The following is a 24,005-nucleotide window of genomic DNA, read 5'->3' as shown; positions in this document are numbered from 1 at the left end:
ATATAACATTTATAAATTGCATTACATGGATATTTTTAGTCTTTGTCCTTTTATTTAAATAATTCTTATTGTAAATTACGACTATATTCTAGTCGCTGTAACCTCAAACAGAATTCTTTATACCAAGTTAAGTAGCGCTATCAGAACTAGTGTTTTGAGACCAGAGTTGTAAGTAAGAGATACATTGTTTGAGAGATGAAATTGCAACCCAATATTGACTACCGCTAGTTAGTTGTTCATATACTTGGTTTTGGCAATAAGCAAGCTTAAGCAGATTTTTACGTTAATGAATAACGAAATCAAGGAGTGATATATCAAAGGCAATGAAGGCAATACAGTGAAAGCGGAGATGAACGCAGCTTTTACGCCTTTTGTACGCCTTTAAATGTATTCGTTTTTCTTTGTCGAATGGTATTATAATGGAAGGAACTTTTCCACTTAACCCTAACTCCCTTAACTTCGCAATTTTCTTCTTCTTTTTCTCCTCTTTTGGTTTTTGGCGCCTCTATCTCCGTCCCTCCTGGCTCCAAAAATTCTAGATTAGCATAGAGTAATCGCGTTTCGTAACTTTTATCCGCACCCTTTTTTATACCGCGCATTTCTCTCCACCTCGATCTTGCTTAATCAAATAGAAAATCTACTTGAAGTTCAAAAGTTGGCATCAACAATCACGCCAAAAGAAAAATTCAGTGATTGGTGGTGACCTTTTATGGGGATTAAAATCATGCACCTGTTTAATAAAAACTTATTCATAAACTTAATTTACTTATAAACGTTGCGATGATGATAGGCCTACTACTTAAAAATGAGTTATACTTCAAATGAAGTATTTTCAGTACACATAAATGTTAAAAATTGACCTAAAAACGTGTATGAAAATGTCTAGACGTAAACTCTTTTGAACTTATTGAGGGCGGCAGCTTTGATTTCAATTAGATTTAGCTTGAAAAAGTTATTGTTAAATTTCAACTTAAAGAAAATTCACGTTTCTAGAACGATATATTTACGGAAAAAGTGTAAAAAACGTTTAGCATTCTAGACCTAAAGGTTTTCAAGTTAGCCGAGAAAAAAAATCTGAGGAGCTTTATAAATATTACTTCCAAATTATGTTTAAGTTCTTTTGAAGTTTCAACTTAAGAAAATACTTGTAAATAAAGTAATACACGTTTTTGGATCATTTTCTTCAACTTTTAATTATGATTCAATTACGCCTAATTGAATGTAACTATTGCTCTTTATCGTTTTAACTAAAATAACTAATTCTCAAACACTGAATCCGGTGATCGCTACGACCTCAACTCTCCCGAGGGTATTGAAAAACAAAAACAAATGAGATTCTTAAGTTTCCGTAATAGGTCAACCCAACCGGGTGATAATATACATTACACAGAGAGGGTGGAGAGTTGGGACTGCCTTTAAATATACTGCAAAAATACCTTGAACAATAATTACCGGAAACTAATGGTGAAAATTAATTAAAAGGCAAGCTACTACGTGTAAGAAAACGACCGTTAAAACAAATGCCGACCTAAAAATAGTGCCTTATTGCTTGGAAAGTGTAAGGGAGAGGACAGTTGCTATTTTTGAGAACTGAAGGTGCTAACCATTAATTTAACCTTAACTATCAGAAAAACTTTCTTTATAAAATATAATTAGTTCTAATTGAGATAGTATTGTCTAAAAACTAATGTCAAAAATAAATGGATTTTGGTGCCATGATCCCGGGATTTTCAAATCCATTATACTCGGTTCTTTTATATCACCACCATAATTGTAGTTATATGCATGAATCCCTATGGAACCGTTCTTTATTTGCATGCTAATTAAACACAATTGATTAACAAGTCATGATAATGACACGAAAGTCGTCAATGAGAACGAATCCTGACTAAATATTAACATGCACCTATAACTACACTCTTAAAGTGTCTTATTCGATTATAACTTAGAAAAGGAGATAACGCAATCACCTAGCACTCTTCTATCAAAATGGCCGACACCTATAATATTGGCATGTGCCAGAAACCAAAACTGAAGTACGTTTAGTCAACTATTAATTTTTGATATATTTTTTTTAAACAAATCACTATTCAATCTCCAATATTTCAGTATAAATTTTCAAGTTTCCGGTATTTCTTTCCGGGTTGTGTTAAAATTATCGGACACAATTTATTGTATCCAACCCCACGAAACGCAATTCCAAGCGTACTCCGAAACATTTACGTAATAAAAACTTCGAAGTGACGAAACGTAAAATTTTATGACGAAATGACGTTTAAAGCAAACACTAATATAAATTACCCTTCTTAAACCTACCCAGGTAAAGGAAAAGTTTTAACAAAGTTGATACGGATTCGACCCTCAAGCTAGGGTCCTGTTACATTTGAAGCTTCGAGTCTGGACTTGCACTTGGCAACAGTATACTCCATAATATATATTCTATATTATTATTATTATGATAAAGGAGAGAAATATTTACTTAGTCATTGGTTAAAGGTACGCCCATATTTCGGAATTTGCATTTTAATTTACAGTTTCAAGTTTAAGCTTTGTATTAGAAAATCGTTATAATAACACTGCAGACCCACGAAGAGAGCGGCGTTGTTTTCTGACAAAAATGGTTAATTATGAAAGTTTTCATGAAACTTATTTTAAAATCATATATGAACAAGACCATTGTTAATGGAACCCAAATTCGTAAATATAATAAAAAAAACCGAGGATTTTAAAATAATTTATGTAAATCAAGATTTAAATTCTCTCTGGTATCACCAAATACATATTCGTTCACGATATCATTTTCAATAATCAATCCGAATTAAGGAAATACTCTTTATTTATATTATAATTAATGCTACTTCCGTTTCGTTGCATATTTACCTAGTCTATTGATCTAGACAATATACCTTTCGTGACGGGCACACATTTCAAGGGCTTCTCGCGATTATTTCAGTCGATCGATAAAGTTCTTTGATTTTTAATGTAATGGCAATAGAAAATGTAGAAAAAATACTTTGTAATTGTCGTGGGTGTGTAACAGTACGCGTCGCTAATTAATATAACAGAGGCATTAAAGACGCCCACATAATTCCGCTCTTCGGATCTAAACCACTATAGCTTCCAATGAATTTTTCACGCTCAATGTATCGGCGACATTTAATACTGACACAAAAATGAGTTCATCACATAAACGGGTACAGAGCAATTGAAATTTATAATTGCCCTAATTCCGTTGTCATTTATTAAAAAAAATGTAGTCGTACGTGAATGATAACACTATTGCATCATTAGTTGTATTAAAGACTTAAATATTAAATATATTACGACACATCTAAGTGACATTAAGCGGTTAACATTTCTATTGATTCGTGTTTCAAAAGATACAACGATAAAAACGATGGTTGGTAATTAGCTCGTTTATAATTCAAAGTTGAAAATTGAAAGCCGCTTAAGCTAATTATATTATTAAAAGTGGTGAATTTCATCATAAATAAATGTAAATATTAAACAAACGCTAATAATCTAAAGGCAGAACCAACCTCTGCGAAGTTTAAATTCATAAAATATGGTAAAATGAGGTAAAGATATTAACGACGTATAAAGAGAAACTGGCATTTAATTTGGAATACCAAATGAGATAGGCTGCAATCCAGAAATGATTGAATAATCCCACAGTCTCTAAGCAAAGCTATATCGTATGCAGTTGTCCCAGCTTTGGCACGTAAATTTGAGCAGTCTCTAATAATGGGTATGGCTGTATTTTGCTTTGACAAACACGCTGTTCTCGTGTATTGGGTTAATCCTAAAATCCTACTTCCCCGTATTATATGACAAATATCTAATTCGTAATGTTCTGACAGTATATTTCTCGGATTTATGGTACCAATACCTAATTATTAGGTTTCGATTAGCATACAGTCAATCCAATCTAAACCGAATTAAATTTTTGATGATTAAAAGCAAGCCCGAATTCGAAACCACTTAATAAAATTCTGTTTATTTTGAGTGTTCGTAGATTTCAAAGTTTATACATTCTTAATTGTTGGGTAAATTCTCTTTAGCCCTAATCTCAAAATTAAACTAAACCTACAAACTGCAATCACGCATTAACAACATTATACTTATCGTAAAGTAAGATATCACCAATACAATCAAGTAAATGATACGTAAGAACCCCCTTCACAACCCTTCCATTAAGTTTCATTCCTAGAATGTATTGGGGCGAAAAGTAAGGCCTAATCATCCACAAACGATTCGAGGAAAGATCAGGATCCAGAGCAGGCAAAAAATAAAATGCAGTCCCTAGAACCCATTCCCATTGATGCACCAACGACAAAACTATTCGTTAAAAACACTCACGTTCCAAGTCCTTTTACCTATAGGTGGATATATCCACGTTAGGATGGCTTTTCTTTCCGAAGAATAAAAGCGTTAGAAGACGAAGAACAGTTTTTTTGAGCCGATGTCGATCGAGAGAAGCGATCAATCGAAGTTTGCCCGAAAAATATCGGCCACCGATAGTCTTTAAAACCGGAACTCGGTTGTCCGTAACAGTCTGAAAGGTTTTTCCAGAATTGACGGGGAAAATCTCAGTCCACTAGAGGAGAAGGTCTCCGTTAAGACTATACTCGGACTCACGGGAACCGATAATATTTCGGGAGTCCCTAAAAGAGCGAGTAACTGACGATACACACGAGCAAAATTCTCGCGTCTACGCGTTGCGCTTCTACTCGAGTCGAGTCTAGGCAACGAGTGACATTAGGAAGAGATCCGAGCAGAGAGACTCGAGAGTCGAGCGAGATGGCAAGGTTAAAACACCGACATTTGGTCCGGCGGCGGCGGAGAAGAAGAAGAAGAAGAAAGAGAAGAGAAACGTTCAGGAAAAGCGGCCAGAGAGGGGTTCAGTCCCAGCGAGATGCGTACGCTACGGAAAGAGACCGCCGTCGGTAGAGAGCGCCGCGTTCGTAAGCCACAAGAGGAGGAGCCATAGAAAGGAGGTAAAGAGAACGGGTGGAGGACAGGTTGGACGGTCCAATATAAAGACTTTCCACTACTTTGCTCCAACTGCACCTCTAGTTATTTTCAAAGTAGAGAGGGTCAGTTTACAGTCCATTCTTCAAACTCTGGAAGAAATGCTTCTTTTTCCAATGACCTCTAACGGTTGGTTTTCACATTGAATGCTAAAACATTGCAGTTGAAATGTGTCAGACATCCATAAACAAATGGTACTGACTACACTACAACACCAGAGAGAACGAACGGAGTCCCCGAATGGTTGGTGCAACGGTGTACCTGAAATCGTGAAAGCAAGCTAGCTTGGAGAATGAAAAGGGATTCCTTCTTTCCAGCCTGGTTTTCTCCAGGCTTCTTGGACGAACGTCGACTGAACACCCCCTTATATTTCCCGATGGACGCGGCCCGGCGTCAATCAATAGCCAATTAGGGGCGCAGCTGCTCGCGTCTCACGACGTCCTGCCACGCGCTGCCAGCGCTCGCAGTCCGCCACGGCACCACGCCACCGCTCTCAACTCAAAAAATATATACACTGAAGGAGAAAAAGGTTGGAAACCACCTATACTTTTTTTCCAGCTCGTTCGTAAATACTTTCTGCGGGGCGCTTCCATCGGAGACCCTCGTTATTTGCATGCCTCCTTATAAAGGTCCTATCATTCATCAAGGTGGCCATCGAGCCCTTACCCTGGATATAGAAACCTGAAGAAAAGAGCCCGGGCTTCGAAACCCCTCCAATAATTTTCGCAATCGAATATTTCTCCTCTTACTACTGGTTGCAAATTGGGTGGGTAGATTGGGTCCCGATCCTGCACGGGTGTGGAAATATCGCCATATATTGGATTTTCTTCGCATATACGAATAAGTAAATTATTGCAATTTCAATATATACCAAATATAGATTGGGGAAAATCCTCTTTGAACTTCTTCGCTACGTGTCAAATGGAAGGACGAAATGAAACCAGATATCTTACTTACGCGTATGATAATTTCATGAGAAAGAATGCTTCAGGATGCTAAAGTTTCAATTAAGATATCTTCAAGCCATATTTTTGGGACCACATGGGCAATAGGGTCAAAGCTAATTTAAAGTAGCCTAAATTGAATTTACACTAAAATATCTTCTATTTCTAAAGGCTTATCAGCATACACCACCAAAATTTAAGTCAGTATATTAAAGAGAGTATAAAAACCAAAACCTGGGAGAATTGCCTAATTACCAACCCACATTTCGAAACATTGTTTACGTGATGTTAAGGGAATGTGGTGCTAGTTACGTTAAAGCACAAACCTCCACTGTCATCCCAATTGGAATTTCACTCCCTATAAGGATTTTTGTTCGAAAACAATTTAATACGCTCTGTAGACATTAATACAAGTTGTCTCTAACGATATAAAAAAGCATCAAGCGAAAATACAAGCTTCAGAAAATTAGAAACTGGGGCAAGCTGCATTTGGAAAACCATGATGTAACAAATTATTCCAGTTCAAAAGATTTCTCTTCCAAAAACCAACTATGTACAGTTGCAATTCGCCTCCTCCTTCCGAGTTTTATTACGAAAAACTGGTGGCGGCGGTGGGTTATATCGACCAAAGCAAATCTTCCACTTCCATCTGGTAGGAGAGAGCCTAACTCTAAATACAGCCAGGCTTGCGCTTTCTGCTATTGCTTTATATAAATTGTATTTCTCTCAAAGTATTTTTTATATCAAAAAATAAAAGAAATAAAAAGGAATTTTAAATTTTCTTGAAACCCCTTTACGAAATTCGGATATGATGCGAGAGTTGAATGAAAAAACCCAAAAAAACAACAACAATGGTTTTTTGAATATTTCATACTAAACAAAGAGAAAAAATATAGGCCTAACAGTAGGCTAAAATTCCATTTCAATTTGACCGAAAATGTTTCTTATCTCATTTTCTCAACCGTTAAGAAGTTGCATTTGTATTTCTGTAGCGAAAAAGTAATTGTAAAGTGTCCAGTCACAATCTAATTTACTTCCCCCCTTCATTGTTGCCAAACTTAGATTAAACTTGATTCTCTAGAATCCGGTTTGGAATCGTTAAAGCACTCTGATTTCCTATCACATTATTTAACATTCATGATTTTAACACAAAATAAAATTAACAATAGGATTGTGTACAGCCAATGAAAGTCCTTAAATCTTCACATACTCTTTTAAAAAGAAGCCTTATCATATTAAGTGTGTTTTAGTTTAATCTGTTTCCCTGTTTTCCGGGTCTTTATATAAAATTAAGTTAAATAATCGAAAGCCTTCGAACTTTTGCACATTAAAATTTAAATCCAACAGACAAAAATAAAAATAATCCTTCCCCATAATTGAACTTGAACGCATAGAGAATAAAATCAATGATGCTAGAGAGTCTAAGGCATTCCCAAAACAAAGGCTTATTTCTTATTTCAAACCCGTAAAACGTCCCATAAATAATTAAAAGCGAATAAAGAGAGCGAATTTGAATGGAATTCAGGCTAGATATTAAACAAAGGAGACTAAGGATAATGGGGAGCAGAGGCACCGGTCACCAAATTTTCCCAAACACGGACTAAAAGAATAAAGAAGGCGGAAGGGTTTCCCCCAATGAATAGCCTGTCGTAACAGCGGGTTTATTGGAAAGAGAATGTTTGTGTAGACTGTAGATTGAACATTACATTTCCAACACTAAAACGGTTGGTTTTGTTTCCATGTAAAGTGAATATCGTATAATAACAAAAGTATATACATTAAAACTAAATGTCTCGATCAAGCAGGCGACAGAGTGCCAGGTCATACCCGTATCCCCTATTTTCCTACCCCCTTTAAGAGAGAGAGAGAGAGAGAGAGAGAGAGAGAGAGAGAGAGAGAGAGAGAGAGAGAGAGAGAGAGAGAGAGAGAGAGAGAACTACGCCTAGGCCTATTCACTGTACCTGCTGTTTCTCGTATTTTGCGCGTACTGATGGTGAAAGCGTAACATAGTTCGCAAAATTGTGTTGAAAGTCAGAGCGAAAAATAATTGTCTAATAAATAAGATGTTTCAAACTTCATAATCACGACTTCTCATTTCTATATAAAAGGTTGGTTAAGCTAGTTTTAAAAATGATGTACTTAAAACTGTGTGATTGGCCGAGAGCTCGACTTGCATCGTCTGCTACATTAGTTAGGTGGCAACAACTTAAAATGGTGAGAAACCGATACTTTTTGCTATAATATATAGACTTTTGATAATAAGCCCTAAAATGTACTTGTAATTAGTTTTCGATTCATTTCAGAGTATAGATAAACGAAATAAAGTATGCCCAATTTATAATGAAATCGACCATCCCAAAACAACAATTTTGAACTTTCGGTGGTACAATGGCTAGCTAGTTCAATTCCAAATGAAAAATACTAGCATAATTTAAAAGAAGGGCAAGAACAAAGTAAAAATCGATGACCTACACGCGACTATTAGTTGAAACGAAAGAAAAATCTAGGAAAGAAAAGGAATCAATATTTAAGGGACCACTGTCACGAGGGTCCAGGATTTAAAGAAAAAAAGGAACATAGAGAAATAGAAAGGAAAAAAAGTACACTTTAATGGAAAGCAGATTAGTCCCCGATAACAATTTAGTAGAAAATAAAGAGACTTTTTTTCCTGATTTTTTTTTTGCTCCCTTTTCCTTTTTTATCCAATGCGGTTAAAACAAGAATAGCAAAAAAAAACTTATTTCCAAGGTGTTAACTACACTTACTGATAAAAGAAAGTCGTCCTTAATTCTAAACAATGCTTTGATTATTGTAGGAAATCCAGGAAAAATAAGAGCTTTTCTTCGTACACTACTTCCTAGCACTTAATATGGTTGGTAATTGGTTTAATTTATCGAAGTTATATGCGGGTATCTATCTATAGATAAGGTTATACAAACAATAATATTTGAAATGGGTGCACCTTGGAAAAAGGTTGTTTTTATATTACTCGACAAATCGGATGTGTTTTTTCTCTTCCGATGTTAAAAGGAATCCAACCCGACTGTAAAAGCTAACAGAGTTCAGTGATCTCAATGAATAACACATTTTTCTCTTACATTTTAAAAATTAGTTGTAATCAGTTCATCGGAAACACATTCAACCAGGAAAACATAGAAGAGACACAGGGAAGTATTACGGTGTTTATGGTTGTGGCATGGGTTTGTATTTATTGTTTTATTGAGGACACATGGCTCAACCAATGTACCCTCCCAAATTAGGAAGTTTCATCATAGAGATTTGAGGAGCAAATTCCAGGTGTCGCTTCTATTATTTCCTGATACAGCCCAAGTATATCTAACGTCGTTAACCATAATAGGCCCAATTACAATAAATATTAGATAAATACGTCTGATATTAATAAACCAAGAAGTGATATCTAGTTTATTTGGGAGATGGTATAAGATGCCTAAGTATTCGCGCGCCATAGTCCCGGGCTATTTCGCCTCCCCTCAGTCGGAAAATACGTAACTTTCGTCATTCGCGTCGCGCTGACGTGAGTCTCCAAGAACCAATGAGATGCTGGTTGTAATTTAGAGGCGGGGATTAACTCCGGACCTACGATTGGACTGGAGATAAAGCTGGAAATGTGACAAATTTATACCTTCTCCCTAATAAACTAGATATCGCTTCTTGAATAAACCTAATCGCACAATGTTTCAGCAACGAAAATGTCTCGGTTTCTAAGTCTAATTCGTCCAAATCACGGTTTACATCAAAATGGGTGTTCAGAGAGATGTGCTACAATGGAATCATGTCCAGCCAAACTAATGCGATCAGGGTACTTCGTGAAGGTAACTAAATGAAAAGCCTAAGAGGCCTTGTAAGGAGTGCTGACCAGAAAGCCAACTGAATAAAACTCATTTTCTTCTCACGGTGCTGGTAGACCTCAATTTCCCTAGAGTCAAAAATGCATTACATGGTCCTATTCTTCTAACTCACTTCCTACAGAGAGAATATCACGAAAGGAATAGAAAACTACCATTCGGCAAGGCATTACGAAATTTTTAGAGAACTACATGTCACTTTTAGATTTTTGGGTTATCCTCAACATCAAGCCAGTGCTAACAAAATGAATATCCTTTTGAAAAAACAGCAACATTTACAACAAAACTGGAAGTAGAAACTGAAAGGCAAGAGACAAATTCTCAAGCGTTAGCTTCTACTCCTCTTGCTACATTCTCTTTGCTTCTTCTAAGGAAAACCCAACTATAATCTTCTCCCAAAAAAGAAAAACTAAGAAAGTAAAATCGATATTTTGATATTCTCTAACAAAATGGTTCGAGAGAGTGAATGGAAGTTAGGCCAACATTCTTTTTAACCTTCTCCCAGCAATGTCCCAACAGAGAATTCTTTCTCGAGTTAACCGTCGATTATCTCGTAGCAATTTTTAAGGGGCGAAGTTAGCTTCCACCGCAAAGCTCTCCTCAGTCGTTTACTTTCTTTTGTTTGGAACTCTTTTTACTCGAGAAAAAGAGGAACAGAGTTAAAAAGTGCACATGAATGCGTACGGTAAAATTGCTATGGTCTTACATCGAAGAGGCTTATGGTCAGTTACAGTTCCCATACAACATTACAAAGATGTATAAGGGTTAGGGTGTGTAAGAAATTTTAATTGCGCGTATCTTCGTTACTAATGTAATGTTTCCATGTTTCGAATTTAAAATATCTAATCTTTTGATTGTCATTTCGAAATTTAATTTAGATCTTCGGTTTTATTGAGGATATTAACTTGATAATATAAGAAAATATTTGAGGCTGGCGTATGAACTTTAAGGGTAAAGATAGGGTGCGAAAGGAACGCTAACGACCCTCGAATGCCGCATAATCCGATCGTTGGCTTTGCTGGGCTCAAAAACCATCCATTCACTGAATTAGATTCAATATAGTTTAAAGCTAGGAGAAAGAAACAGGCCTAGCATGTCGTACGCCATTTTCTATTGGCTCTGAACTAAAGAATGGACTAAAGCGCTACGTAGCCTCTGATTACCATCGATTCGAAAAATACCGCGAATGCCTCCTTGAGGCACTGCTTCCACACCCATTCTTTTCGGGAGTCAAAACCAAAGCGGATCTTACTAAGGATTAAGGACATAAACGCAATGAGGACCAACTTGCATAAAAGGTTACGTCATCTATAACCTCGCATTCACCTTATTGACACGTGACTTAAAACTATTCCAAGTTGAATTAGGCCTAACAGACAGTAAACAAGATTCCTGGATTATTATGATAAATTCATATCTTTACACATCAGGTATATTTCTAATTTAGTTCCATGAATTTCCAAAGGCAAAATATTTCTCAATTTTATGATTCGATTTGGATCAAAATCTGAAAACATCGCGACGATAAAAATAATAAAAAGCAGTTTCTATAAAAAAAGAGAACCTGAAAAGCAGGGTATATTAAATTGGTAAACTAAATTGCAAAATCCCCCGAGGAGATGGAAATCCTTAGGCTTAAGCTTGCCGCGTGTGAGCCTTACATAAAGTTCCAAGGTACTACCTAAACTAGCAGCCTGAAAGACACTCCCAAGATCAGTTTCAGCATAACGCTATAACTCTTAAGTATGGGTCTGCCGTAGGCGTTTATGAAATCAAAGCCGTGGCTCACCGTGATTTATTTCCTTTGTCGAGTGAGGTTAAGGAAACGATAGAGTTCACAGTAGGTGATGGTTTCGCCACCAGGAGACGACTCTCTATGAGACATTTACCGCCACGAGATGCCCCCTATACCCTTTCAAAGCGTATCAAATATCCTTTCGACATATACTTATAGAGAATGTGATTGGCTTATGGTTTCAGGTTGCCTCATTTTCCAGGCAAACTCAGATATCCAACCCAATTACGGAACCCCTCGATTTAAAACGAAATTCCGACAATTGAGTTTTTTTATATGTATAAAACATTTTCCTTTGTACCGTATATTATATACTTTTTCTAAAGACAGTTAAGTTAGAGAACCTTTAGTCGGATATACGAGGATCCCTAAACCGAATCAAAACAGACGAGCCTATAGACTTAAACCTATTACAGAGTTAAGGCGGAACATCCGGTTGTTGATCCAAAGATTATAGGTTACCTCTCCACTAAAATCCTTTGGTTTGAAGCCATATCTAGCGTCTTTGGATAAACATTCCTTATATGTTTTACCTTAAGAAAACAAGACTTTTGAAAATGGTCTATATAGACACGGAAATAAATCCATTTCGTTATGTTATGCTTTACCCTTGGCGACCTTCTGCCTACATACGAATATAAGCTTTAAAAGGGGAGATGAACTTATAGCGACCTCAATGGATAAGAAAAGAGAGGGGGAGTGAGAGTGAGAGAGAGAGAGAGAGAGGGGAGAGAGGAAAAAGGAAAACTACAGAGCTGTAAAGAGACAAAGGAGCAAATTGGGCCGGTCGTTTAAAGAGAAGGTTAAAGGGGGGGGGGAATGGGATGATCTCGGCCGCAAGAAGCTTCGCTTAATTACTGGTATAAATCTTAGGGGCGAGGAATCGAGCTCCAGCCTAGATGCGCACTGCAATTGGAGGAATAATAGCGGGCCCCCGTCTTTCTTACGCTTGAAAAATCCCAAAGAACTTTTCGTGTATACCCGCGCAAACTATTCTGCCGAAGAAGTATACGAAAAAGGGACCAAGTCCCAAGAATTTCCGGAATTCTCTTTTCAAGGGGGATAATCAAAGCCGCAGAAGCCGCAATGAACCTCTTTCACATCTTATCCTCAAGCTTTTTTTAAAAAAAAGAAGTACCGAAAAAATAACATTCGCCACATTAAGGTTTTCCTAAGGAATCCTACAACTCTACCAAGGGCTTTATTTAATATATATCTCTTTTATACGTTTAAGGGTTTCGGAGGCATTTGTTCTAGCTGCGAGGGTTTTATTATTATCAAAATATTGTGGGACTAATCTATGTAAAGTATGACTTTGAATGCCCTAAAGCTGGAGTCTACCGAGCACTAGCTCGTGTATAACCAAGGGTTATTAAGGAATGAGTGGAAATAGAGAGTTTAAAAGAAAAAAATAATTAAGAATACTGTAGGATACCCTGGATAACGTAAACCTACAGGCCGTTTCTGAAAGGTCTGCAAGAAATGAAGGGAGGCGTTCTCTGGGAAATTTTGAGTCGAAAATGTTCTATGACTTTTTGCCGTCCGGGTCACATCCCCTTAATTCATGACAGACTTATCAGAAACATCCCTCCACCTGTGTGGTATTTTAAACTTAATTTATGTTATTTAATTAACAATATACCAATAATATATGCCAATGTATACCAAATCCTTATAATACCAGCCATAAAGTATGGGTCTGCCACAAGAGCCTGTAGTATTATCATTGTACGTAGTAGACAAAAATATACGTGCATATAATGTACGTACAAAATTCCTTGTACCGTGGTCACGTGGCTGAAATATCCCCAATTAATACCACCCCTAAAAGTTATAAACGCAGTCTTACAGTTATTTCTCCAAGATGTTCCATGTTTGGGTGACGGCGAAGTACAGATGAATTTCCAACGTAATCAGTCATTACCGAAGTTTTATAAAGATCAGGATTTCATGTTAAGGCTAGTTTCCATTGGAGACCAAACGCCAATACAGTCAAAGGCACGCTGCTGTCCCTTCCGTGGATAAAAGTCCGGATCATCCATGTTGCTAATTGCATGTGGGAACACGTGGCAAGTCAGAGTTATTCCCGTAAAAATTTCCATTGCCTTCATTTAATTGTAAGCGAAATAAAAACTCAGAATATTAAATATGGTAAAAATATTTAAATTAATTACGATTAAAATCGCGCAATATTCATCGCCACTTAATTTTGGAATCAGACAAAAAGAAGCGGTCGGCTTTAGTCGATGACTCATAAATTGACTGTCTCAATTCGTTAACTTGGCAATGTTCCCAAATTCACCGAACGATCTAAGTAAGAGAATTGCCCCCTTTTCTCACCCCCGCTCCTAACCTTTCATTTGGTCTGCATCTGCCTTTACACTCTATACCCTAATTTTCAACTAATTTTATGCAATAATTTTTAATTACACTTCAAATTGTGCAGAGAAATATTTTTATTATTATTTATAAGCATATTTTATAAAAGTAATAATTAATAGAGCTTCATTGAAATGATTAAAATTTCAAGTCGACGTCACGTGACGGTTAAAATGAAACAGTGGAGTCGGGGGGGAGGGGGAAGAGAAGGCTCCCATGATGAAGGTTCGTTAACTTGTCCCAAATTCAGCAAACGGTCTCATTTTCTACCCCCCCCTTTATTTCTTCTGCATCTGCCTTTAATTCCCCTAACTAATTTTAAGATATTTTTAAATATAAGTCAAATTTCCGAGGAAAACATTTTATTATTATTTTTAAGTACATTTTATAAAATTAGTAATTATGACAGCTTTATTTAAGTAATTTGCAAAATAAAATTAATCATATAATTTGACGTCACTGTTAAATAGGAAAAGGGGTGGGAAATATTTTCCCCTAGGGTTCAGTCTTGTGTTGCGCGATCTCCATAGTTTCATGTTTTACTCTAAGGGGTTAATTACTATCAGATAGATTATGGACGTTTTGTAACCATTTTTGCACTGACAAGGGTATGTATTATAAACTAGCCGTTACCCGCGGCGTCGCTCGCGTGTAATAAGAACTTCCATCTAAAATGATATAAAGAATGTGTAGATTTTACTGATGACTAATATTTTTGTAGCACCCTAGGAGCGAAGGCACTCGGCACAGTCCGTCAGCCCGTCGGGATGTTTTTTATTACTTTTCACGCGGACATTATTCCATAAAGAAGGGTTTTTAAGTTTTTGGCCGCCATTTATAAAGATGGCAACAAATCGAACCTAAAATACCATTCAGCCCGTCTATAGGTTAAAGGAAACCATTGTACTAAATATTTGTGAAATCGGTTGAAACGCGCGGACTTTATTGCATAGAGAATATTTTCTTACATTTCTGGGCGCCATTTTAAAAGATGGCGAAAAATCGAACCCGAAAGACCATTCTGCCCGTCTTAAGGTTAAAGAAAACCAGTGTACTAAATATTTGTGAAATCGGTTGAAACGCGCGTACTTAATTGCATAGAGAATATTTTTTACATTTCTGGGCGCCATTTTTTAAGATGGCGGCGGATTGGAAAAATCTTTCTTAGTACGCGCCTACTACTTATGAGTAACGTTCCTGCAAATTTTCAGCCTTCTAGGGCAAGCGGTTTGGGCTGGGCGTTGATTATCAGTCAGTCTGTCAGTCAGTCAGTCAGTCAGTCAGTCAGTCAGGACTTTGATTTATATAGATATAGATATTTGTGTAATTATCTTTAACACAGTCACAAGTACAGTCGAGGGGACAGTCACTCAGTAAAATCGGTGTACACACGGTAATTTGACTATACTAAAGGGATTCCAATTAATCTTTAAAAGGCCTAACATACCGTGATTAAATGACTAGTAGTTATCAGTAATTGGTGCACAGTGAAATTAATCTGAGATTCATTAACCCTTCGCCCTCTTGTACATAGATTAAGCTGAGTAGCTGACCCCTCGTTTTTTCTTAAATCTTTATGTCTGGTGGATATCGCTTTTCTCGCGCCATCTAGCAAAATCTTCTTGCGTAATTATGGATATACTTATTTATTGAAATTACAATTAATGAGCCCCATTACTATAATTAAATTATTTATTAACTAATATTATTTACAATTAAATTTTATATAACATATAATAAAATTATTGACACATTATAGCTGTAAAGTCAGTAGTGACATCTCGTGGTGAAAATAATAATATTTAGATAGTAGGTAACATTTTTCATAGATGACGTAAGTGCATCGTTATTTTTAAAATTTTAGGAAAGTCCCGCGGTTCTTTTAAACTCTTCCATGTGTTAAGTATTACGAATTTTGGAGAGATTTATATTGGAACAAATCACAAGTCTGCAAAAGTTATTTTTTTAAGACTTTATACAGTGCTAAAGTACTTATGGAATCTACAAATAATGTGTGCATGTCTATTCGAGTTTTAGCACCTTTACAATCACAAAACCAATGCAATATCTGCCTTAATGCTTTCCGCTATCGCCTTCAAGATGGCAATTAAGATTTCGTCAGCAAAAAGTGCATCTTAAACCCCAACCAAGAGTTAAGATGCAGAGGGTTAAGAACCCTTCCGCCAGTATGACTTAATCCCGGAGAATCAAATGATATTAGCTTCCGCGAGTGTGTCTTCGAAGCAATAATAACTTGGCCCGGCCGAGTTGAGTTTTTAAATACTTATAAACGGTAGAAAGGCGGGTGTTTGGAGTTTTTTGCGCGATATATCTGTGACGTCTGTCCTCTTTAAGCAAAAGGGAAGTTTGTTATTTCTTTTCACCCGGCGTGTTGCTGAACACCGAAATTATTCTTGGCCAACTCGGAGCAGTTCAAACGAGCTCCGAGATCCCCAAAGACGCGGTCGTTCCGTTAGGTTTCCGAGGAAAAGGAAGCCAGGAAGCCATCTTTCGAATTGAGTAAGTTTTTCCTTTTAACTACTCCCCGCTTAAGATCTATCCCATAAGTCACTACTTAACCTAGATTCGAGATATCGCTGGTAGGCCAATAGATTAACACCCCTTCAGCAAAGGGGTGGGGTCACCATAGACACGAGAAAACTATATAAATTTCATAATTTTATGGACTTGATTCACGTGTCAAAGTTATCACCGATTCGACAGTTACTCGTTTGATTAATTTGCTGTCCTAATTATTGTATAACTCAATTTATATATATTTACGATATCTATGGTGGTCCCTTGCCAATAAGAACCGCACGAGCAACGACAGTTTTGGGGATATTTCCGAATTTTACGCGGTAATATTTGTCAACCGTAAATTTTTCACGACAAAATTTATTTTAAAACAAAGTTTACGGCTCTAGGAGATCATATAGGCGTGTCTGTATTCTAAAGCCAAGTTGTTATATAAGACACGACCTTAAGGATTAAATTACTACACCCTAGTGTCGCTAGCCCCTTCTTGGTATTGGGCACGATACACCGTGTCTAAAGTTAAAGGAAGAAGAACCAGTAACATTGAAGGAATTAGTGGTATCTTGATTTAATATCGCAATGCGTTTCTCAATTTATGTTAATACCGTCCCTTGAAATCGCAGGCCTATGTCCTTGCTAGGCCTTACTCGCCGCTCACTGGACGTATGCTCCAGATGAGAATTTAATATCAAGTACCACCTAAATAAGACCAATTTTTGCTACTCAGCTTTATGAGTAATGAGTATTTAACCATAAACCCGCCCGGTTAGTTTCTCCAAGAATAGAGCAACATTTGCCATGGTGGAGTGCAGGGGTGAGAAAGTAGTTAAGGTTTTGTGTATGTTAGGTTTAGCAATAGCAGCACCCACGCCAACTAGCACGATAGCTGAGTAGTTTGGGCTTCGAAGTCATCCAGCAGCAGCCTGCTCTCCATCTTCTTATCTCTGCAGCTCATCCCAGCCGGGTTGCTCCGGAGAGAGATCATCTTTTCCTCTTCCGCGAGGGGCGCGTCCTCGACATATATGGCCCGGGCCAAACTCCAGGATAGAATTTCCAGACTCTAGAGGAATTACTGGCATTCTTCCTTGGTCTTACGCCGACTCCAGGGTTTATTTTTAGGGCCCGTGGATCGTCTCGCGTTCGGAAAGCCCTCTACCGGCGACTTACACGATGGTGCATAGGCTCTAATTTTTTGTTCGCTAGCTTTCCGTTGGTTCCAAATAGCGTCTCCGCTTTTTTGCCGTTCTGCGTCCAAGGGGCACAAGGTAAGACGAACTTACCCCCAGACACCCTGCACCCCGCGCAAGCCCCGCGGTCCAGGTGATACTTGACTAGCCACTCAAATGGCTACCAGGGAACTGAATGGAAGAGTTTGCTCTGCATCTAGCTCCAGCTGATGGATGCTACATTAGAGCTCAGTCTACGCAACTTTCCCTTCACCATAGGCTCAACAGCCGGCGCGTTTTGTTTCAAATTTTCTCGAAACAACGCGACATCTTTTCAAAAATTCTGGCTTTTTTTGTAAAAGGGGATGGATCAACGCTGTTAATTATTGCTTTGTTGAATCATTGTCAATTAGTAATCCCCGAGGAAGTGATTTCAGCGAATGAAACTAGTTTTTGACAGACTTTTTAGATAAATGAGTTTTGTGTTTTTGGCAAGACAAGAGACTCAGTTGCTGCGACTGCTACTCGGTTTTTCGGGTAGTACGGGTTTTCAGGCCTAGAATAATACGACAATTTAAAATTCTTTGATTCTGTACCGAATTGTAACGTAGTTTTTCTGACACTAATCCAAAATGTAGGAGATTTATGAACCAAGAAGAGGATTGGGGAATTATGTAATGCCTTTGCAAACCATGCACATAGAAAAGACTATATTCACAGATTGAAATAGCTTGATGCCTTAATCATTATTGCGTTACAATCCTTCATAACTAAATCTATTCTTTCGCAATTTTCGTTTATTAATTGAAGTTCCGCTCTGCATGAAAATAGTTAGACTGTTTATAATGTTTAAACGGTAACAAATGAAACTCATGTCGAGACCTATCCATTCTTAGATGAGGAACTCGACAAAGATAGAAACACGAGCGACAAGGCGTGAAATTCGAAGCCAACCCTCCACCACCTCTGCAACCGTCTTTTAAAAAATTACTTGCAAATATTAAAAGTCTAAGGGAAAGAGACCAATTTTCTTTTTCCTTCACTGAAATTTAGGTTTGAGATTTAAAGCCAAATTATAATTTGAAACTTAAATCTTAGCTTATTGCTTCATGATCTGTTGAAATTGAAATTTGTCCAAATTGTATTATTTTTTGCATCTATTATCAATCAGAATAGTTTTCTTTGTCAAAGTACAGTTGCCAGCGCTCCTTCAATATTATCAAAGGCGAATGGAACTAACAGAAAGTGCGATAGTGAGAAGAGTACAGGCGATGCGTGATCCACGTTGTCTCTCAGTAAACGAATTTTTTCTACTGAGTTTAGGAGAAAATGAATATTTGCTCAAGTAAACAGACAAACCGAATTTCAGTTACAAGGTCTTAAGAACAAAATCTAGGATAACCTCCAAGAACCAAAAATATTCTAACGACTCGAGAGACTCAAAAGCCATACTATTTGCGTCAGAGTGAGGAAAGTAAAGAGCTGATAGGTCGACCAAAGAAGCAATAGAGTATTCGAAAACAGAACGGAAGGCTTTCATCTATCGCAGTGCCTCACTTTCTGATATTTCTATTTGTCTTTGATGTTATTAATGATAGCATAACAGTAGGGACTGACTGTCAAAGAGAGTAAACACTGGGTTATAGTGACATTGGCAATCAACCGGGCTTCTCCTTTTAAAAATTTACGGCACTTGGTCAGCGATTTTTCCTTCAAGGTTGGAAGTTTACGAGTTTAAATATGTAACGTTTCGGAAATTTCACTCTTGGTGTGGGTGCTTCAGCCCTTCTAGAGATGGATATGGTTTATTTAGCCTCTTTCGTCACTCCTTATTTTGAGATTTAGTAAATTTTATTGACACCCAGTTTTGAAAAGTAAGCCAAAGTTTTTACGGGCGGATTTGAAGGTCTTAGTTTAAATAGTTTACGATCTTGTTGAAAACGGTCTAATATTTTGCCAAGAATTTGTAATCTTTACCTATAAGAATTACCATACATTGGCACAAAATTGAATTTCGCCAGGAACTCAATTTCTTAACTTTCCAATAAAACCAAAACGTATCACGATCAAGCAGTTACCGATGACCATTGTGGCACAAACGTTTCATATGAAGAAATGCAAACGAGTACAGCCTATAGTCCACTTTGTGTTTCCCCTCTTTCGCCTTTAATGTGTCATCCAATCAGGATCTTTTAGATTATGACGTGAATACTCGAATTTATAACCCACCCACAATGCATTCCATCATTACGAGCTGGATCTATATGACAAAACGGACATTCCTATAGTGTTACCATCCATAAATTCCTTGTTATGAATTTTCTTAATTCTTAAACGCAAGAATATATGATAAAGGAATGGACTCCATGCTTACATAACATGAGTAATTGGCATTAAGTTGATCGCATGGCCTTTGAAAAACTGGTTCAGTTTTCTTAGCATTTAGAGGGCAAAAACAAACACATTCTTTTGTCGGAAACTACACATTTTTTCACCTTGGAATTTCCTACCATCCACCAAACCACACCTGAACAAAATAGAATCGAATATAGTTTCGATCCAAGTGGGTTATCCCGATGTGCGGATGTGCCAAACATTTTACCTTCAAAAAAGTAGAAAGGAAAACTCTGTTCAGCCTCCGACTTCTTCCATCTCTTTGTCGAGATGTTATATAAATACATTTAAAAGGAAAGAAGAAAGGCCATGATAGAGGCGGGAAATATAATCAAGAGTAGATTAACAGGATGTTATGTAAGTAATTCTCTAAAAGAATCTTAATATTTGCAGCGCGTCAAGTAGCTTTATCTCTTTTTATTGCTGGAAGAACAGGGGGTTTGGCCATTATTTAGATAGTTTCAGTTTAGTTTACTTCAAGTATAAGAACATTGTAAATACCCCTCGCAATCTTGGATCTTATCTAGAAACGTACTCTGAAGGATTTTTTGGGACGAAAAATCTCAAAATAAAAATCTTCTTTGTTTTTAAAGAGTTGAGTAGAAATTTGCTGATTGTTGTTAAAAGTTTGATATTTTTACTTAGAGTAATGAGTTTCAAAGAGTTTCCTTGCTTTTCTTAATAGAAAAATTGCTTATAACCTTGTACATAAAGAATTATGTTCAAGTACGCTTTTCAAGTTTTCCATTGGTTTATAAGATTGAAAATTACACCATTACGTTCATGGAAAACTGTTACATTTGAAGCTTGATGTTTTTATCTCAAGACCCTCAAAATCCCATTAACAGAGCATTGTCTTTTGGCTACTCTTTTGATCGTGGCTCTCTATCTAATGAATGGACATATCTCGGGGATATCGTCCTTTAGTGTACGTTATATAATTGAGTAGTGTACCAGTACTTAATTTCGACTGCCGAGAAAATCCCCACTGAAGTTGGCTTATGACCAGCGCTTTTCTTGTAGGATTTAATCCATTGGGATTTCTCTATCGGGGTAGAGTGCGTGTTTTCCCGCTTGGCGCGTCACGTCTAGACTTACGCCTATCCCTAGCATCCTAGCATCTATTTTGGGCACAAGTTTATTCGAAGATATCGCCGTAGTTTAAAGCGACGATGACGTGATCGAGTAAAAGAAGCTCTCCAGGAAATCTTGTAACAAATTAAGAAAAGAGTGGCTGTTGGTGATGCACAAGTCATGGGTTCTAAAGCTATTTTGACGGCCCATTAAAACTCCACCTCATAGAGCAACGGTTACTAACTGCATAGAGCGTGCAAGAGGGAAGAAGCAAATGGGAAGCCATGCTTTAGAAAGTACAATTAATTACCGAAAGGTTATATAATCAACAATTCCGTTGCTTTTGTGTCTTTACTCCATTTTTAAAAACCTCCTTAGGCCTAAAGACTGACGAGTTATTAAAATAGTTGGGTTAATATTCATGTTTAGCATAAATATTTTCATGTTGTACCTCTTTTGGCGTGCACTAAAATCAGAATTCGGTAGGGGCCTTCTTGGATATCGTAAGGCATAGAAACGAGTCGTTAACCGGTGTCTGAGAAGTTTAGGAATCGAGGAATAATTTCTTAAAGTCTTCAGTCGTCTAATTCCTCTATGACAATGCAGGGCTGGAGCGTGTCATTAATTTATAAATGAGAAAACTCCATCACAAGTTGATGAACTATCAAAGATCTGCGCTATAAAAAAGATATTTGAACTATGAATGTATTTGAAATTGAATGTATTTTTCTTCAAAATACAAATTTTTATCTCTAATTAGTGAGGGGGTGTCCCATTTTGGGATGTTGGTTCATGTAACATCTCGTTTTAAACCCGCGAGGACTGATTTTGTTCTAAAAGTGATAATCCTATTAATAGAGCCACCCACATAAACTCCATCGGGTGATTTCAATTGCCAAATTGGTCCGGGAACCCAAGCAACTAAAAACATTCTTTCGAATGAAAATTCGACTGTCTTCTAGCACGACAAAGAAAAATATTCCATTGCTCTGCACGGCGTTATGGCGAAGTTAGTTAAACTGAAGGATTGGTTCATTTAGTGGCCTGGATGATCTTGGACTCAAAATCCCCAAGGGACATGCAATGTTTTTATCTAGATTTGGGCCGGGTTTAATTTGTTCTTCATTTTACGTTGAAGTTTAAAAAATTTTCTAGAGCTCTTGTTTATGGTCAATAAGGTCTGATAGTTAGATTACCGCACCAATACGAATAGCTTATTAATAACTTAGAATTAATTCACTTCTACCTAGGCTTATTACCATTTTTCACTTACGACTTTTTGAATAAAATCCAAAGTCTCTTCCGACAAGAACTTCTAGTGTAGGCCCCTAAATCTCGGAAGAAAACGACGAACCAACAAATTCCGTCATCTAAAATAGAACGTACCGTTATCGTATAGTAGAAACCTTTCTCAACGTGCACGGTGATCCAGGCCAGTTAGGCTCTGCTTTTCAGTTTAAAAAACTCGTGTTACGCGCGCGTTATCTGTATTTTAGCAGCAAGGATAAGATCTGTGAGTAAAAATTAATTAATTTGCGTTGTGTAAATTTGTGACTTCATTCTTAAAAATCCTTTGACCCGTGATTCTGAAACTATAGCTTGTATTCATGTTGGTGTTAAGTACTATATGCTCAGTAAAAACATCTTATGTGTCTCCCTCTTGAGAAAAGACACCCAGTACAGATAAGTTAATGAAACGTGCTGAAGCGGAAACTTGTACCATTATTTGACTTTGTTTACATATTTTGTAAACGTTCATTAATATCAAATATGGCTTTCTGATCGGTATTAACTTTCATATTTAACTGTTTATATTTATATTGGATACAATTGTCAATATCGAAGCACGAGGATATTAATTTCAGCTTCGTCGTTCAGTTCGTGTCTTTCGCGTACTTTTGTTAAAATCACCCCTTCTGTAGTTTAATTAAAGATTTAATTGGGTCGATAATCCTTAGTGGTCTAATCCTATCGCTTTAAATGTTATGACACTTGAGTCTTAAATATTCTTTTGCAATTGCAGGTTGTGAACTTCGTCTAGTCTTAAGCGAGCAAGATGGGGGTGACTGACGAAGTCGCCCCCACTTTTACAAAGAAGCCGCAGCTACGGCAGCTGGACGATGGCAATCGACTCATTTTCGAGTGTCAAATGATCTCCAACCCGAAGCCAAACATCACTTGGTATCGTGGTGAGGAAAAGGTAGAGGAGGACAAAAGGACGAAGATCATTGTCACCGAGATTGCGCCCAATAAGTACAACGTCTCCTTGGAATTGGACGATGTCTTCGAGACTGACGCTGGTTTGTACAAGGTTCTCGCCAACAACATTCAAGGGGAGGTCTCCGCTTCCATTAATCTCAATTTCAGTCGTAAGTATAAGCGCCTTTAACTATGATTAAGTTGAATCCGAGATTTCGGACACACAGTGTTTCTCACACTCTTATTTTGCACGCATGGAGGATTCGTAACATTTACACCGGGCTACCTGGAGGACAGAAACTCGTCTGCTTTTTGTCCTCCATGTAGCCTGGCCTTCTAGTTGTTCTTTAATCCACTCTCTCGGAATTACTTCTTTTAGTTTCTTGTTCAAGTGTAGATATTATAGTTTCAGTTCTACCTGGTGATGGTACTTTGCTTAAGTGTCGTGCTTTTACTATAATAAACAAACACTTTCAATTACGGGCAACGATCTAAAAATACCATTTCGAAATAGAAAATCTAAAATGCACTATGAAGCCATCGCACCTTGTCAAAGCCTTCTTCTAGCGCCTAAAATTAAATCATCCGCGGTGCGCGTTTTATGTCGAGTTAAGTCATG

At 37.2% G+C, this 24,005-nt stretch overlaps 2 protein-coding genes across 9 annotated transcripts in view; one reads left to right on the top strand and one right to left on the bottom strand.

Annotated features, from left to right (window-relative positions):
• Positions 1–5,279, bottom strand: part of LOC149623626 (tyrosine-protein phosphatase Lar-like) — a 199,741-nt gene extending 194,462 nt beyond the window's left edge. For all 5 annotated transcript variants that reach the window (XM_089852750.1, XM_089852754.1, XM_089852753.1 and 2 more), the window contains exon 1: positions 4,360–5,279. The gene's annotated coding sequence lies outside the window, so the exon portion shown is untranslated. The remainder of the gene's footprint in view (positions 1–4,359) is intronic.
• A 10,821-nt stretch (positions 5,280–16,100) lies between these two features.
• Positions 16,101–24,005, top strand: part of bt (projectin protein bent) — a 55,808-nt gene continuing 47,903 nt past the window's right edge. For all 4 annotated transcript variants that reach the window (XR_016374782.1, XR_016374781.1, XR_016374780.1 and 1 more), the window contains exons 1-2: positions 16,101–16,535; positions 23,211–23,556. Coding sequence is in view for 1 of the 4 variants with exons in the window: in XM_089852685.1 (XP_089708811.1) it covers positions 23,244–23,556 (313 nt within the window). In the remaining 3 variants the exon portion in view is untranslated. The remainder of the gene's footprint in view (positions 16,536–23,210; positions 23,557–24,005) is intronic.

The sequence above is a fragment of the Phalangium opilio genome, unplaced genomic scaffold (assembly GCF_054372755.1).
Source record: "Phalangium opilio isolate 3A_F unplaced genomic scaffold, DU_Popi_V2 ptg000113l_1, whole genome shotgun sequence".
Lineage (NCBI taxonomy): Eukaryota > Metazoa > Arthropoda > Arachnida > Opiliones > Phalangiidae > Phalangium > Phalangium opilio.
Note: the sequence above shows the minus strand (reverse complement) of the source record. Positions and strands in the feature narration are given on the sequence as shown.